The sequence below is a fragment of the Falco biarmicus genome, chromosome 6 (assembly GCF_023638135.1).
Source record: "Falco biarmicus isolate bFalBia1 chromosome 6, bFalBia1.pri, whole genome shotgun sequence".
Classification (NCBI taxonomy): Eukaryota; Metazoa; Chordata; class Aves; order Falconiformes; family Falconidae; genus Falco; species Falco biarmicus.
This window is the reverse complement of record NC_079293.1, coordinates 15,918,707-15,934,856: the sequence shown is the minus strand read 5'-3', so window position 1 is coordinate 15,934,856 and position 16,150 is coordinate 15,918,707. Positions and strand designations below refer to the sequence as shown.

The window sequence follows — 16,150 nt, the reverse complement described above, 5'->3', positions numbered from 1 at the left end:
TGGAATTCACACATCTCTTATGATCTTGCTTTGCTGTTTCCTGTATTGCTTTTATCAGTCCTGCAGCTATGTTGCTGATGATTTCAAGTGAAATCTGGAGATGCAATGAACATGAATACTGTCAGATATTCTTCTACTTACAACGTCTTTTATGTAGAAGGGAAAGAAAAACCCCCACCCTACTTCTTTTAGAGCACAGATAAAATCAAATCAGACTTTTCATTTGGAAGGAATTCAAAGATAGTGGCTCAGCACTTGTTGAATGCATTTCATATCTCTTGACTTTATCCCCTTTCTAACAAAGCTATAAACCAGCATAGTTACAACCATGATTTTTAAGCAGTGTTCGCAGACAGAAATTTTCTCTCTGCTTCTGAACGTGTTACAAGAATTAAGCAAAGTATTGGACTGGAATGTAAAGGGACTATGATTAAAAAAAGTGTTTTTAACACTCCTCTTGCAACAAAATCCTTTTATTATTTGACTTATTTTACAAAAGCACTGACCTTGGGGGCAGATCAGAGTAGCACAGAACACCTTCAGTAGGCTCTGCTCAGTTTCTCTCTTCAGTGGATTTTATCACGTTAGAAGTTCAAACTCATGCTAGTACACAATAATACACATTCTTTCTATAAAGATCCTGTTCTGGATGGAACTGGTTTAACCAGAATATATTTTAAGGAAGCACATAGGAAGAATTCCTGTAAGTCTTGTTAATAACATAACAGGCTTAATATAATGTTACATTAACATTATATTAACTTTTGTAATACTCATGCTTAACTTTTCAAATACTGATTTTAAAATATCCTTCTTCACTTGGAATATGAGTGGTAAAAAGAATTGGCTTGGCTAGCAATGGGAATAAATTAATTAGACCTCCTAGAAGTAAGAAATTTCTTCTTTTCTTTTTTTCTTTGCTTGTGTACTTTGTAAAGAAAATAGTGGCTCTGGAAGATTAGGAGCAGATCTATGAAGTGTAATAGTAATGAGGATATGAGATTCATGCTACATGCATACACAAGGAGTTATTCTGGATTAAGTATAATTTGGTGCCATGAATGAATATACCCATTCGCTACAGCACATTAAGTGCTCTCACGCTTTGTATTGTTTTACCCTAAAAGTATTCAGCTGGCATGCTCCAGGATTACTCTGCAAGATGAACCAAAGTGTGGTGAGTGGGGATGACCAGAACATTCACTTCAAAAACCCACTCATGATACAAACTGGAACTTAAATGTGGACCCTCACAAAAAGAAACAGAGAAGAGTTGTGGACTTTCTTAGGAATCAAAGAAATTTCCTGATGAGGGGCAGAAATATTCTGATGTATGGTCTTGGTGCATGACATCAAAGGTGGCCAACTGTAAGTTTTTCTGTGAGTAAGGTACTGCTGGCTCCTCTGTATAACTAGGTACTTATGGGTAAGTGCTTTCCCCAGATTCTTTATGCAGAAGCTGCCAACAGCGTTAGCTTTAGGTTCTGCCAGAGTTATGAACCTGAACATAAAAGGAAAGAAAAAAGAACCTTCTCCAGCAGAATATCAGGCTGATCATCTGGCAGCTATAAACAGACAACTGATTGGGCTAATAGCAATATCTAATGCAAGTTAATTATTTGTATCAGACTGAACAAACACCTAGATTCTGACTCAGGGAAGAAACAGGGAAGAAATTCTGTTACTACCTGGCAGTGCATAACGTGAGATGCACATAACAATCAGCATGTCTACAGCTAACTGTCCTGACTTCTAGTGAACAAACTTATAAAGTGAGCTGTCAATCACAGTTCAAATTCTCAAGTCTAAAAACATTTAAAATGTATCATGCAGAAATAATCCTGTGATGAGGGAATGACGGTGATAACATGGAGACAAAGTGTAACAGAAAACCTCAAGATCTGGGAAAGTTGGCCTATTGCCTATTTAGAATGAGTCTTCTGATACTAGTTTCAAAATGGAGACTGTAGTTTCTACAGTACTATTCAGAAGTGAATTCTAGCAACAATACTGACACCAGGTTAAGTCACTGATGATTCATAACTATCCTCCACTAAACAGTGTGGCTTGCAAATAAAAACCAACCAGAATTACTGCTTAAAAATACCTGAATTGTTTCTAATAACACCATGGCCTAGTATAACGGCATTGCTAATGTATTATTTTTCGTCTTGTAGTATTAGTGTCCTTTTCATGGACTTCAGCCAGTTGAAATAGAAGTTTCAGAGCCAGGTAAACTAAAGAAATTAATGGAAATACCAAGGATGCTTGATGTGAAAAGACATACTTAAAACAAATTAAGTACATATTATGATAACCAAGGAGGAATCAAATTTCCTTCTTTAGAAAAAGTTAGAATGCCTGTTCTCCTTTGAGAATAACTAAAGTGCATACGCTGATGAAATGTTCAAAGCAAATAGCATTTTTTTATGTTTTGCAGACTCACCTGAGATGCCCGATATGAGAGAGAAAGTCTGTGTTGTACAGGAGGATTTCCATCTGCAGCCATTTCAATCATGCAGTAACCTTCAGGACTGCTCACAGGCAATATATAGCTGGAAGGAAACAGAAGATCTCATTACTGTTTATGCTGTTGACAGCAGAGTATTCAAACACACAGCAAAGGCAAGGTGAAAAAGATGCTTCTGCCTCCACAAAGGATGACAGTCTTTGGACACTAATAGTTCCAGTTTCACGACTACTTGGACTACCCAGGAGACAAAATATGTAAGTTTTTTTTACTAATGTCTCTCTGTTTTCTTTCCTACTGTTCTTGACTCTAGGTTTGAAATGTATACAGATACAAAAAAGAAAGAGATCTTTACATACATAAGTGGGTATTGATAAATTTTAAAGGCTAACTGTTGCTGACATACAGTCTCCCTAGTATAGAGGATTGTTGGACAAGGAACATCAATGTTGAATGATGCTGAACTCCCTAGGTGGAAATTTCCTTTTCCTGCCCTACAGGGGAAACAGAAATGGAATAGGAAATGAAAGGCTGCATAGCTCTGAGCAGCAAGATTACACTGTGATATAGTTATCGCTACTTGGAAAGCATGCTGTTTAAGTAAACTCTGGTCTGAGCTTCAGAGATAAAGAATAATATAAGGTTAAGGGAATTTGTAAAATAAATACTAGCGAACATTCAATAAAACACTGTGAATTCTTCAGGTTATTTCTATTATGAGATCTGATGAAATGCTATTAATGGTATCAGCAATAAAAATTCAGTCCAACGATGATTTTCAAATATACTTGTTTCGTATTTAGAAAGAAAATTTGCATAAACATTATTGCAGCAATGGAAGAACAGAAGAATGGTAGTCAATAGATTCTTTAAATCTGACTGAGGTTTACTGACAACATGCAGCCTGCACATGAAACTCTGTTCAGTCAAATCCATATAATTAAGTTCCCAGATTATTACATAAAAATATAACAATGTTCTTGTTAAAGGCATTACAAGAACAACGTTATATTTTTGTGTAATATTTCGCAAATGTTGCACAACAGATTTTATGGAAGGTTCTCAAAAAATTATACATTCATACGGGCTGCCAAATTTTCCATTTTTTTAGCTGAACAAATGGTAAAGGACAATGACAGGAACATCATAAACTATTTTGTGTTGGGATAGATGAATTTTTATGTTAGGCCATAGACATATGAAAGAGTTAAACTATTTTAAAACCTATTACATCCTGAGCATGAGAAGCATATATTACTAATCAGAGAAATGACCTCAGCACTGCCAAGGACAAATTTACTCCTGGATGAACCACATCAACACCTACTATGCCCTCAAATGCCTCCCTTTTCATATGTCATGATCTGGTTTGTGTGCAGCTTTTGTGCCATGGTATGATTTATCCCATGCTATGCCTTGAGCATTGCTTTTCTACCCCTATGTTTACAGTCTTACTGTTTTAGCCTCCTGTCTGTAGATTCAGTATGAAATTTAGAGCCTCAGTTTTCACCTCTGAAGTCACTGGGAACATTGTATTGACATAAATGGATAAAGTATTAGGCCCCCCCTAATGAATATTTGTAACGTTCACTGCAGTGCAGTGATTTCTGAGTGAGCAGCAAAACAAAGTGCATCTACTAACACAAGTCTCACAGGCAGTGTATCTGTATCAGCAGGTGATGCAAGCATATTAATAAATCCTACCTTTCCAGTGATTATATTGCTTCTTGTTCCAGAGTTAATTCAGTCAATACTAACTCATTGACTTTTCACTGTGCTTTGCTGCATGGGGTTGAAATTTGCTAAATTATTTCACCTTTGTAAGCATGCAACACTTTTCCTATTTTTGAACCAGAAGCAACAATAATTAATTTTTTTAAAAAGACTGAGATATTTGAATGGCATTTTCTATTACCATCTTTTGAAATGAGTTCTAGACCTCTAGACTATACAAATGAGTTTGAAAAATGTTCATTTTTCTTTTTTATTTTAGGTTAAAAGAGGTCATGTTTTAAAGTGTATGTTAGGTTAAGTTCCTTCTTATGTAGTCTAAAGTTAGCATAATATTTTGATTTTGAATGTAGGCAGCCAGAAGCAATGTCTGCTGTTCTGAAGATCACTCTTTTCACAATTTCATTATAAATTAATTGTGTAAACAGAAGTTCCTCCTTAATAAATAATGGGTGTACTGACAGATAGTTTTGTGATCATCTTTTTACATTCTTGGAATAAAGAAAATTTTGGAGAAAGTACTTCCACTTACTGATTTCCAACCATATGTAAATTATATTTTGAATGTTATTTATTATTCCTTCTCATATTTCAGCTGCTGGGAATTGTCCAGGTAAATCACAGTGTATAAGGATAACTTTCTCAGGTAAAAGAAAATCAACTATTTAGGACATTCTTGGGAAAACCAAACTCAACCTTTCCTTAATACTTTTCTACTCTGAGTGGATATTGTAGTATAGACCTAACATACTCATAGCAAAACCTACCCTTTGCCACTGCCTTGTTTCTACTTCTCAGGAAGGTTTCTGAAGTATATCACATATTATAACAGTCCAGCCCACAAAGAACAAAAGTCTAACTGATGTGGCAAAGTTAATTAAGAATAAAATTCATGTAATGGAAAAGAACACTATGGTCTATGTCAGTTTGATCATCTTTAAATAAAAAAGCATCCAAAATAAGCCTTAAAGATTACTTGATACTGACATGGTCTTTACTGCACTATCTTTATCTAGGCAAGTCCAAGTATCCTAAATGCATATAGATAATAACACAGTCGTCCCAATGCAGGCATACCTGGTGATCCATTCTACCTTTAAACAAATGAAGAAAAAAAAAAAAAAAGAAAAAGAAAAAAAAAGAAACAAAAGGAAAAAGAATAAATAAATTCCAAAGAAAAAACTCCAGTATCTATAAACAGCAGGTATTATACAGTGATTTTGATCATGAGTCTCAGCTTCACAAAGGACAAAGATTTTTTTTTTAAAGATGCAGCAATGAAATTTCAAAGAAAAGAACTGATTTGTTTGATGTTAGCCAGTAGATTAGTGACTGAGTTGTGAGAAAAAAAAACCACAGGCTGTAAGCAACAACCTACTGCCCTATATTCTGGAGCACACATTAGGAATGCTACCACTATTTTCTTCATCATTTGCTCCTTTCTCTGCAAGCATTTCCAAGCAAGTAATAGTTGAAATTTCTCTCTGTCTTATGCCAAAGAAAGGAAAAACTCATTTGAAATGTGAACAAAATGAATATTTTTCATGCTTACTTTACCAAAAAATTAGGACTGTTTGAATTTGCTATATTACTCAAATATGCTTAGAATAGCTTTTAGAAAGAGACAGAGCATGGAAAATTATAGTCCAAAAGACAGTTTTCTGAGGAAAATTATGAAAATAATGAAAAATGGCAATTAAAACAGAAATGCTGTCTCTTTCTTATGCAAGACATAATTATACTAGTTTTTAAAAACAAGGACAGAAGAAAGAATGTGCTTGAAATACTGTGCAGCAGAAATGACCTGAACTAAAATACCACTTCATGTAGCATTATAACTTGATAATATTTTTTTATAATCTAAGATTAAATCTTTCATAATCTTGCTAATGGATAAATACAGTTGTATTATTTCATGCATCTCCTAGAAGACTGAAATTCCTTACCCACATTAGAAAAGATAAAATGGAACTGATGATTTATTCTCTTGACATTTTTTCTTTATTTTTCTAATTAACCTTCTATTATGAGGTACTGACCTCACATAAAGAACACCTGAGATGAAAGTGGCTAATCACTGACATCTTTAAATTTTGAAGTATTTTTAGTTCAGTTGTGCTTTTTCACTTGTTTAGATGCTGAAGGTGTTTCAGTCCATCTACCTCACATCTCAGTGGCATTTTAGTTGCATTCAAAGCCAGTGTACTTTTCCCTCCAGAGACAGTGACAGGAGAGAATGCAATATGATTCCTATTGCAGGATTATTTTCTCAGGCACCAAAATTGTGATTTATGCACATCACGCTTGTTATGATATAAAAGGGATTCACAACGCAGAAGAGAATTGTGTGTGTGTGGAGTAGTTATGGGAAACGGGTGTGTGTGGAGGACATATGGGAATGTTATATACACAATAATCTAAATAGGTCTGGAACCATGTGGAGCTCAGCCTGTTCCTGTAGACACTAAGGTACATGCCTGATCTAGTCAAATGTTTGTTTCCATAAATTTGAAATAAGAAGAGGTTCAGCCTTCTTTTCTGCACTTGGCTTAGAATAACATGATTTTTTGATAGCTGCTGTGGATTTTATATAAACTTGTTAAGAACAAGAATTAACAAAGGATTTACTACAGGGGCTGTTTCTTTACAAAGGACTCATGGACCTCAATAGATGCAAACCAGAAGTTATACACAGTGATTAATGCTATTACTAGTTAAATCATGATTAATTCTGTGCATGAACACTGAATTTCTAACAAAGTGCAATGATTACCAAACACACTCATACCTGTGGCAGATTTGTGGATATGAAGTAATGGATTAGTTTAGGCCTGGAAAAGATATTGAAAGAAATCCTCTTACACTAGCTAAGATTGAGGCATTTCCAAATCAAACATTACCTGGTATAATTGTGCTCAAGCAAATGTTTTAGCTTAAATTATCACAGCTACTTCTCCATGTGGAAGTGCAAGCATACATATTTTTTTTCTTTTAAGCTAGTCACCAGGTGGCACTAAAGAAGCATAGTAGAAAGCATGAATACAAAATTTATACTAATGTCTCTTCTAAACATTGGAAAGACTGACTTAAGCTCTAATTGATAGCATGATTGCTTCAGCTTCCAGTTTATATCAAGGGAAACACAGTAAAGTATCTTAAACTAATTATATATTTGACAATATGGATGAGAATAGGTCTGGAGACTGGAACTTCTGGAAGATTTTGAACTGCATTCATGCATTATAGTTATCTAATGTAATCATGTAAAAATGGTGCATTCATGCTTGTGTAAACATACTTAAGAAAATTTAGTTTATAGCAATTATGTTTTCTATATAGTGCTGAAGGTACAGCCATATTTCTAACAGATTAAGGAAAGGCATAACAAAATTAAAATGTCAGATCATCAGGTATAAAAAATCCCCAAGCATTAGAAAGAGAACCAGCCTCTGTTCTTGTCCAAGCTAAAGTATCATGGAAAGTTTTTTTCTGAACAAAGATCTCACACTGCTAGAAGACCAAGGTTTCTGATCTTCTGAAAAATGATTACAAAGTAGTTATACTACTGTCCATTTTCTAATGACACAATCGGACAATTACATTTTAGATTATTTGCTCTTTTTCTCCTTATAAGCTGACAAACACTAGTCCAACATAACAACTCAACATAGGAAAAATTCCCCAATAAAATCCTTTTTACTGAAGAAGTGTCAATATTAAACACACAGTATAGAATAAGTCCCACAGAACACTGAAACAGTGGCTTCTTTTACACCCTTGATGAACCAGAGCTGTTGTCAAGGGAACATCTAACCATCTGTCAAGCAATACAGGAGATTGTTCAAGAACAGTGATTTTACTTTTGACTGAGCATACTCAATTCACAAGTGTGAATATCTGTACTGTGTCTTATAGTTTTAATAATCTCTTGGCACTTATTTCCAAAATTCTTGCACTTAGCACTTTTTTTTTCTTAAAAATATATGTATTTAAAGGATTTAATAATTAAAAACCTACTTCTGTTCCCAAAATTAACTTCAACATACTGCTTCCATGGAAATGTTCATATATTTCTTTACCCTCTTCTATTTCAACGAGGTCAAGTTTTGTTATTTCTTACCACTTTCAATTACAACACTAAGAAGTGACAATTATAAAAATGAATGTTTCGTTTCATGTCTGACATTTTATTTTAAATCAATGAAACATCTGTCATAACCTCCAGCCATTCAGCACCAAATTTCAAATTTTCTAGTTGCTATGAGCTGACCGAACTGTAAAAGCATACTGGTAGGGGAGAGGGGGAGGGAGAGAGACAGGTGAAGGAGGTAGACAAAAGCACGGAAGTTGAAAAATCCCAAATGACTTTGACCCCTAATAGTGTTTTGCAGTTATCTTTTGATGCCCTTTTCTTTAAGATTAAAAAAACCCAACAAACAACAAAAACAAAACAAGCCAAAAAAACCCACCAAGATGTGAGTGAACATTTGGAATGCATTAGAGGATGATAAACTCCTGGCCAACCCTGAACTTGCTCAAGACTTGCACCTCCAGCTTGATGTGCATAGATCTATGGGACCCAATGGGATTAATCCCAAGGTACTGAAAGATCTGGCCAATGTCATTGCAGGACCTCTCTTCATTATTTTTCAGTGGTTTGGGGAGTTTGGAGAGGTCCCAGTTGACTGGAAGCTGGCAAATGTTGTCCCAGTTTTCAAGAAGGGAAAGAAGGAAGACCCTGGTAATTACAGGCCTGTCAGTCTCACTTCAGTGTCTGGTAAAATTATAGAGAAGGTTATTCTGGGAGTTATTGAAAAACACTTGAGAGACAATGCAGTCATTTGTCATAGCCAGCATGGGTTCATGAGGGGAAAGTCCTGCTTAAGCATCTTAATTTCCTTGTAGGACAAGGTCACCCATCTAGCTGACCAAGGGAAGCCAGCAGATGTGGTGGGTTTGGATTTCAGCAAAGCTTTTGACACCATCTCTCACAGTATCCTTCTGGATAAAATGTCCAGCACGTAGACAGACAAGTCCATAACACATTGGGTGAGCAAATGGCTGATGGGTGGGTAAATGGGTGATAAAGAGTAAATAGGGTTACATCAGCCTGGTGGCCAGTCACCAGTGGGGTTCCCCAGGGCTGAATTTTAGGACCAGTTCTATTCAATGTTTTTATAAATGATCTGGATGCAGGAATTGAATATACATTAATTAAGTTTGCTGATGATACTAAACCAGGAGGAGCTGTGGACTCCCCTGAGGTAGAGAGGTCTTACAAAGAGATCTGGAAAGTCTAGAGAGCTGGGGAATCACCAACTGTATGGAATTTAGCAAGAGAAAGTGCTAGATTCTCAACCTGGGATGGGGCCATCATGGTTATATGTACAAATTAGTGGATGAGAAGCTGGAGAACAGCCCTGTGGAAAGAGATCTGGGGGTCTGGGTTGATGACAAGTTGAATATGAGTCAGCAGTGTGCCCTGGCAGCCAAAAGGGCCAACCATGTCCTGGGGTGCATCAAGCACAGTATAGGTAGCAAGTCAAGGGAGGTGGCTGTCCTACTCTACACTGCACTGGTGTGGCCCCACCAGGAATATTGTGTGCAGTTTTGGGCACCTCAGTATAAGAAGGACATGGAACTCGTAGAGTGTGTCTGGAGGAAAGCGACCAAGATGGTTAAAGGTGTCAAGGGCAAGACTTCTGAGGAGCGGCTAGGGTCACCTGGCTTGTTCAGCTTGGAGAACAGAAGGCTGAGGGGTGACCTCATTGCAGTCTACAACTTCCTCAAGGGTGGCAGTGGAGCAGGAGGTGCTGGTCTCTTCCCTCCGGTGACCAGTGACAGGACACAAGCAAACGGAATGAAGCTGCCTCAGGGGAAGTTCATATTGGACATTAGGAAAAGGTTCTTCACTGAGAGGATGGCTGGTCACTGGAACAGACTCACAGGGAAGTGGTCATGGCACCAAGGCTGTTGGAGTTCAAGGACCATCTGGAAAATGCTATTAGTCACATGGTTTAGTTTTAGGTAGTCCATGAGGAACAGGGTGCTGGACTTGATGATCCTTACGGGTCCCTTCCAACTTGAGATATTCTATGATTCTATGATTAGTTGTCAGAGCTCTGGGTTTGGAGAAGAAAAGAAACATTAGCTATTAAAAGCTCTTCTGATGGAGCAGAAAATCTGACAGTTTTGCTGATAGTTTATTTTCAGTGTTTTCTTAATTGGGCTTTAGAATGTCTGGTATTTGTGTAAGATTCAAAAGTTCCTCACTATGTGAAGAAAACCAGTTAACAGTCCTTGGCAGCATTACGCTGAACATTACATTCCCCACTACTGCTGACACCTTCCCCATAGCCACACATGAAAGGCTGTTCTTCCTAATGATGACAAAAAATAATTCTCCTATTTGTACTTAAATTCCTTCCTTATTCCTTGATCAGTTTTACTAGAATATGTAGGAAAAGAACTTAGAAAAATACACAAAGGTGAACAAATTTGAGAGAGTGATCCATTAAGGACAGCCAATTAGCATACATAAGAGTGGACACAGTAATGCACGTGAATATTTTTTGAGGTTTAGCCTGCCTTATGAATCTAAGCAGTTGCTCTGATATGTTTGTACCCAATAATAAGTGTACCATAGCTCAGATAAAAATGTTATTGCTTGTCTGTCTCTATGTCTTATATAGCTAAGGTGTGATTGTATGGCATAGTGGGTCCTGCAGTACTGCACTGATTCTTCATTCAAAAGGAAATTAGAGGTCCTGTTACTGGCTACTGCAGAAAATGAAAAATATTTCAAAGTGAAATGGAGTCTTTTCCTACTATTATACATTATTGATCTTCAGCTTGGTTTGTTCCTAGGTGCTCCATATTGCATTGATGCAAAATACTACTTACTGTTTTCAATGAAGAGTTGCAAAAAGGACTGCCTAAAAAATCCTGAAATCTGAGTTTTTAGAGCACCTACTCAGTTACATTGTACTTTGACTTTGAAAGTCTTCCAAATACTCCATTCTCTCCTCATTGTGGAACCAAGGAAACATAAAAAGGAACTGTCTAGCTGTTGGTTGAACACAGATACACAGTTTTATGAGTATATCAGTCCCAGTCACTTTCAACATCAATTTCCTTTTACATTAAATATTTCTTATTTGCAATTGATTATAGATTTATTGACTGGGTTGTTTTATCCACAGAACACACTTGATTTTCTCCCAGATTTGAATTTGTCTGTGGGAAATAACAAACATTTCAGTCAACACTTCAAAATGTATGAGGAAGTTTGAACTGAACTGTTCATATGATACTTACACTAGAACTCGCTGTGTAATACACAGAGAGATTTGTTACGTAATATCATAATTTTTGTACTAAATGCCTCCTTCCCCCCCATTTTTCCACATAGGTCTTTTAAAAAATCTTCAAATTTACATGTCTGAATGAGAAAAGCAACAAGAAATAGAAAAACATTATAGCTCTTCCCCATGCGATTTTGCATCCTCCAGGAGGTCATAATTTTCTTAATAAAATCTGACCACATAAATAAAACTGGTATTATGTTACCATTTTAAATCTTTCTTAGAGATATTTTATATACTTTCCTATAAAAATAATACAGTTTGACTTAAAAAAAACCCTATTATTTGCCTTTTGTTTCTTAGCAGACTTCCAATTAGCATAATTTGTTGTACATTTGGAGAATGCCATTTGTCAAAATTCTGACTTTGAAATTACCATCACAGTACTTGCTGGGCCTTCTGAGAACAGGCCAGATTCTAACAGAGTGTAACACATGTCAACAGACTCGTAGTAACACAAGAGAGAAAAATATGGCCAGCTCTTCCTCAGTTCTGATTAATCCAGGAAGAATAATAGCATCCTTACATGGCTCATATTAAAGTTGCTGAGTCTCCTCCAGTCATACATATATCAGGCTATAAGAAATGAAGTATCCATAAGAGAACAACACTTCTTGGCTTTCCATTATTAACGTGATGTGAGAATATACTTTAAATATTATCAAAGCAAACCTGTTAAATTTAAAACTTCTTTACCACGTGTGCTTCCATATTACCCAGTTTTAATACAAAAAGATTAGTCAGTCTGACACTGACTTTTTGCCATTATTTTGTTGGACAGAACCTTATTTTTTATGTTGAAAGGTATTAAAAAAAATAAGTTTATTTATTCTACTCTTCCATTCCCATGACATTTTATTGATTTCGAGATAAAGTAATATAATAAAGACTCACCAGAAATTAGCCTGATGCAAATCATCAGCTTTTTTCCAGTTAGCTTTTAAGGAAGTGTTTTGCTAGGCTTGTTGTTATGTCCCTTCATATAATGTAGTAATAATCTATTATTAACTTAATGAATACAGTGCTTAATATGGCATAATAATTATAAGCAAAACATACTTCTCAGTGGATTTTGAGAGCTCCTAGGACTTGGAAACAGTTACCCAGCTGATAACAGTTCCATAGTAAAAATCCTTAAGAGTAGATGACAAGCTGAAAATCAGTCAACAATGTCATCCTGTTACAAAAAAGGTAAGCACAATAATGGGATATATAGACAGGTATAAAGACAGGACATGTAAAGCATTTTTCTGCTTTCTTGCAAGGTAAAGACACTGAATTTCATATTTCTTAACGACCCACTTTATTAATCAGCAGGAGTTTTGCTCAATCAGTTTTCACTAAACTCTGATCAAGTTCCTTTATTATCATCAGCATTGTTGATATCTGCATTCCCTCGCTTATATTGTTGCTGCTACATAAGGCATACTAATAGGCTTGAAATGGTGCATTGCATTGAAGAATAGGTGAGCCAAGAGAATAAAGACTAGAAAAATGCTTCAAGAACCACTGGAGATCTGGAACAGTGACCTGCAAGGTAAGTTTAAATCCAGGCTTCACTGAATCCCAAATACATCCTTTAGTTGTCAGTGGATATCTGATTTTGATAAAACCATACATCACTTAGGCAGAATCAAAGGAGCTGAACAACGCAAGTCAAATTAAATGCAGAGTATAATCTCTAAGCATGTAGAAGGCTGCTACAATCAAGAAATAAGTAATCTTTCCATTGTCTCCATGTCAGACATTTTAGAAAAATGTCTCACTAATAGTACGGATATTGAGATAGATTGCATTGCTTTGTACAGGCTCCCTCACTGGAGGTTTTCAAGGACAGGTTACACAAAGATCTGTCAGAAATGGCATAAGCATTTAATTTACAAGTACAGCAAATATGACTTAAATGTGTGTCCTACTAAGGCAGTGGTGTAGACTAGATGATCACCTAAGCTGTCTTGCACCTTACAACTCTATTAACATTTCTATCAGAAGAATTACATATGATTTAGTGAAGGAATGTTAACAGTGAAAAACTTGACTCAGATTTGGTAAAAAGTGGTATTAAAATTAATATGACATTTCCAGTCTTTCATATAATTGAGCCCACTACAAAGTAAAGAAAGAGTGAACAGGTCTCATAATAGACAAACAACAAGACTATAATAGAAGTGACTGCAGCTATCAGTGTCTCTGAATCTATATAGAACAAGATTCTGTTATACACAAATCTAATGTTACTTAAAAAACATTTTCCCAGAGAGTGATGAATGAAAGGGAAGAAAGGAAAATGCTTACAAAATGTTTTTCTAGAGAGTGATGAATAAAAAAAGAAGAAAGGAAAATGCTTTTGTTCACCTTCAAACTTATCTTCTCTCTTTTGCTGGGGAGATACTAGCAAAACTGGATAGCATAAGGAGAACAAATACACTTTATCTCACCTAATATTATCTACCTTGCACTGAAGATGCAATTTCTTTACTTAAAGTTGGCGTACAGTTTTTCATGCATTATATAGAATCTAACACCACCCCACCCCACCCCACCCCCCGAAATTCATGTTTCTGTATATGCACATTACTAGCTGAAAATGGTAATATCTACTTTAGGTGAAACAGATACTGTTTATGTTAGGTTCTACTGAGCTTGCTTTATGCCTCACTTACTCAAGCTCTGCCAGTCCAGCAGTCAAGTATATGATGCTTTAGTAGATTGGTTAATGGGACTCTTCCTATTGCATATATCACCGAGCATACTACAGGCAGCGTGCATCCAAGGATCATTTACTTCAATGGAATACTTTTCTTCAACACATATATATTATGAATCATGACTTTAAAGAGATCTGCTCTCAACTGGATCCTTCAAGGAAAAAATTCTGCTCTTAATCATATCCCTGCAATCTCACTGACTTCACAGGGACTGCACTGGTGTAAACACAATAATACATCAGTGCACTGTGACAACCAACTGATAGACTGCAAGATCTCCATTTCACACATGCAAAAATGGGAATAACACAAAGTTTTTTGCAGAGTTTTGAAGCTACAATAAATTTAATAGTTATCATCATTATGATAGTTATTGTTATCATTATTCATGATCATGACAGTATTGGAAGACCAGATTGTTACAAAATTGATCTTGACAGTAGGCACCAACTCCTACAAAAACCTGCGTTCTAATCTGAGTTTTAGGACAACATGCTCTTGGAAGAATGGAGAATATGTATCGCACTTGTGCTTATGAACTGACTACTCGCTGTTGGATCGTAATAGGCTTCTCTGTGTATTTTGTGAGCTATTTTCTATCAGATGAATTCATGGAGCCACTGGTTTTACTGTTGATAAGAAACTTTTTAAAGCCAGTTAATCCACCATCAAGACTGAATACTGTTGCTTTCTCCTGTTTCTGGCAGCGTTGCCTCAGATTCATGTAACAACTGGGTACTTGCTGCACCTGAACAAGGCTGCCTTAATTTTCCCTATAGCTACCTTTAACCCTTCTTTGAGCCTGCAGTATACCAAAGTGAAAGACTTCTACTATTCTACTCTTTGGGCCTCCAGAAATGAACAGTCTTCAGGGAAAGTGCTTGCAGCCTTTTGCACAGTTTGTTCTTACCCTCTAATCTGGCTTCTCTAATTCACTCATTTTTAACATAGATGTAATTGCATTCAAGTATTTTTACTAGAAATTGTATGATGTCAAAAAGGAAAGTTTGGTTCCTCCTTTAGCTAAACACCTCCAGTTAAAGTGTATGCAACACCTAATAAAATGTGTGGAAAACATATGGAAATAAACAGGGAAATTAAACTCTAATCTTCACAGAAAGAATATTCTGGCATGAAAAGAGTGAAAACCTTACACAATAGGTTTTAACTTGTTCTTCCCTTAAGTCCAGATGAAATAATTTCAGCAAACAAAATGGAAAACAACCTCCCTAACATTGATCTCAAAAGTCATATGCTTTATTCTAGGGGAACAAAATAAGGTGATTTTGTTAAATTAGAAAAAGTCAGAACAAACACCAAACACAACAATGCAATATATTGATGAAGGGTGAGTTTGGAGAGTTCTGCTAAACAATGAATAAACTGAAGCCTAAATTTGATTGCATGGAGCAGCAGAGCACTATCTTTAGAAGAATACTCTGCAAAAGTATAAGATTTTACCAACTCAGAGATCTTTCGTTTTCAAAAGAAACATGACAATCTGTCCATTATCAGCCGTATCATTCTCTTTAAGTACAATATCACTTGTTACAGTGATTTTGAACACACTGAGAAAGAGTGTTGGATCATGTTTCCATTTAAAAAAACCATTAATTTCAGTAGAAGCTGAGTATAACTTCATATAAGTAACGTTCAGTATTATCTCCCAGTGAAGAAATTAACATTCTTGTAAGCCTGGCGAAAAATGAAACAGAGAGTTGGTAAACCTCAAATTTCAAAAACTATTTGGCCTACATTGTTGCATTGCAGACTGTAATATCACCTCTTAAAACTCCTTGTTAAAACATGTATCTACTAACTGATTCTCATGCATATGAAAGTACTGGTGAAAATAAAGACAAATAAATCAGTGTATG

General features: G+C 35.9%; 1 protein-coding gene across 1 annotated transcript in view; it reads right to left on the bottom strand.

Annotated features, from left to right (window-relative positions):
* EYS (eyes shut homolog) overlaps positions 1-16,150 on the bottom strand; it is an 872,029-nt gene that overhangs the window by 127,655 nt on the left and 728,224 nt on the right. The window contains exon 39 of the mRNA XM_056343434.1: positions 2,447-2,555. Coding sequence (XP_056199409.1) covers positions 2,447-2,555 — 109 coding nt within the window. The remainder of the gene's footprint in view (positions 1-2,446; positions 2,556-16,150) is intronic.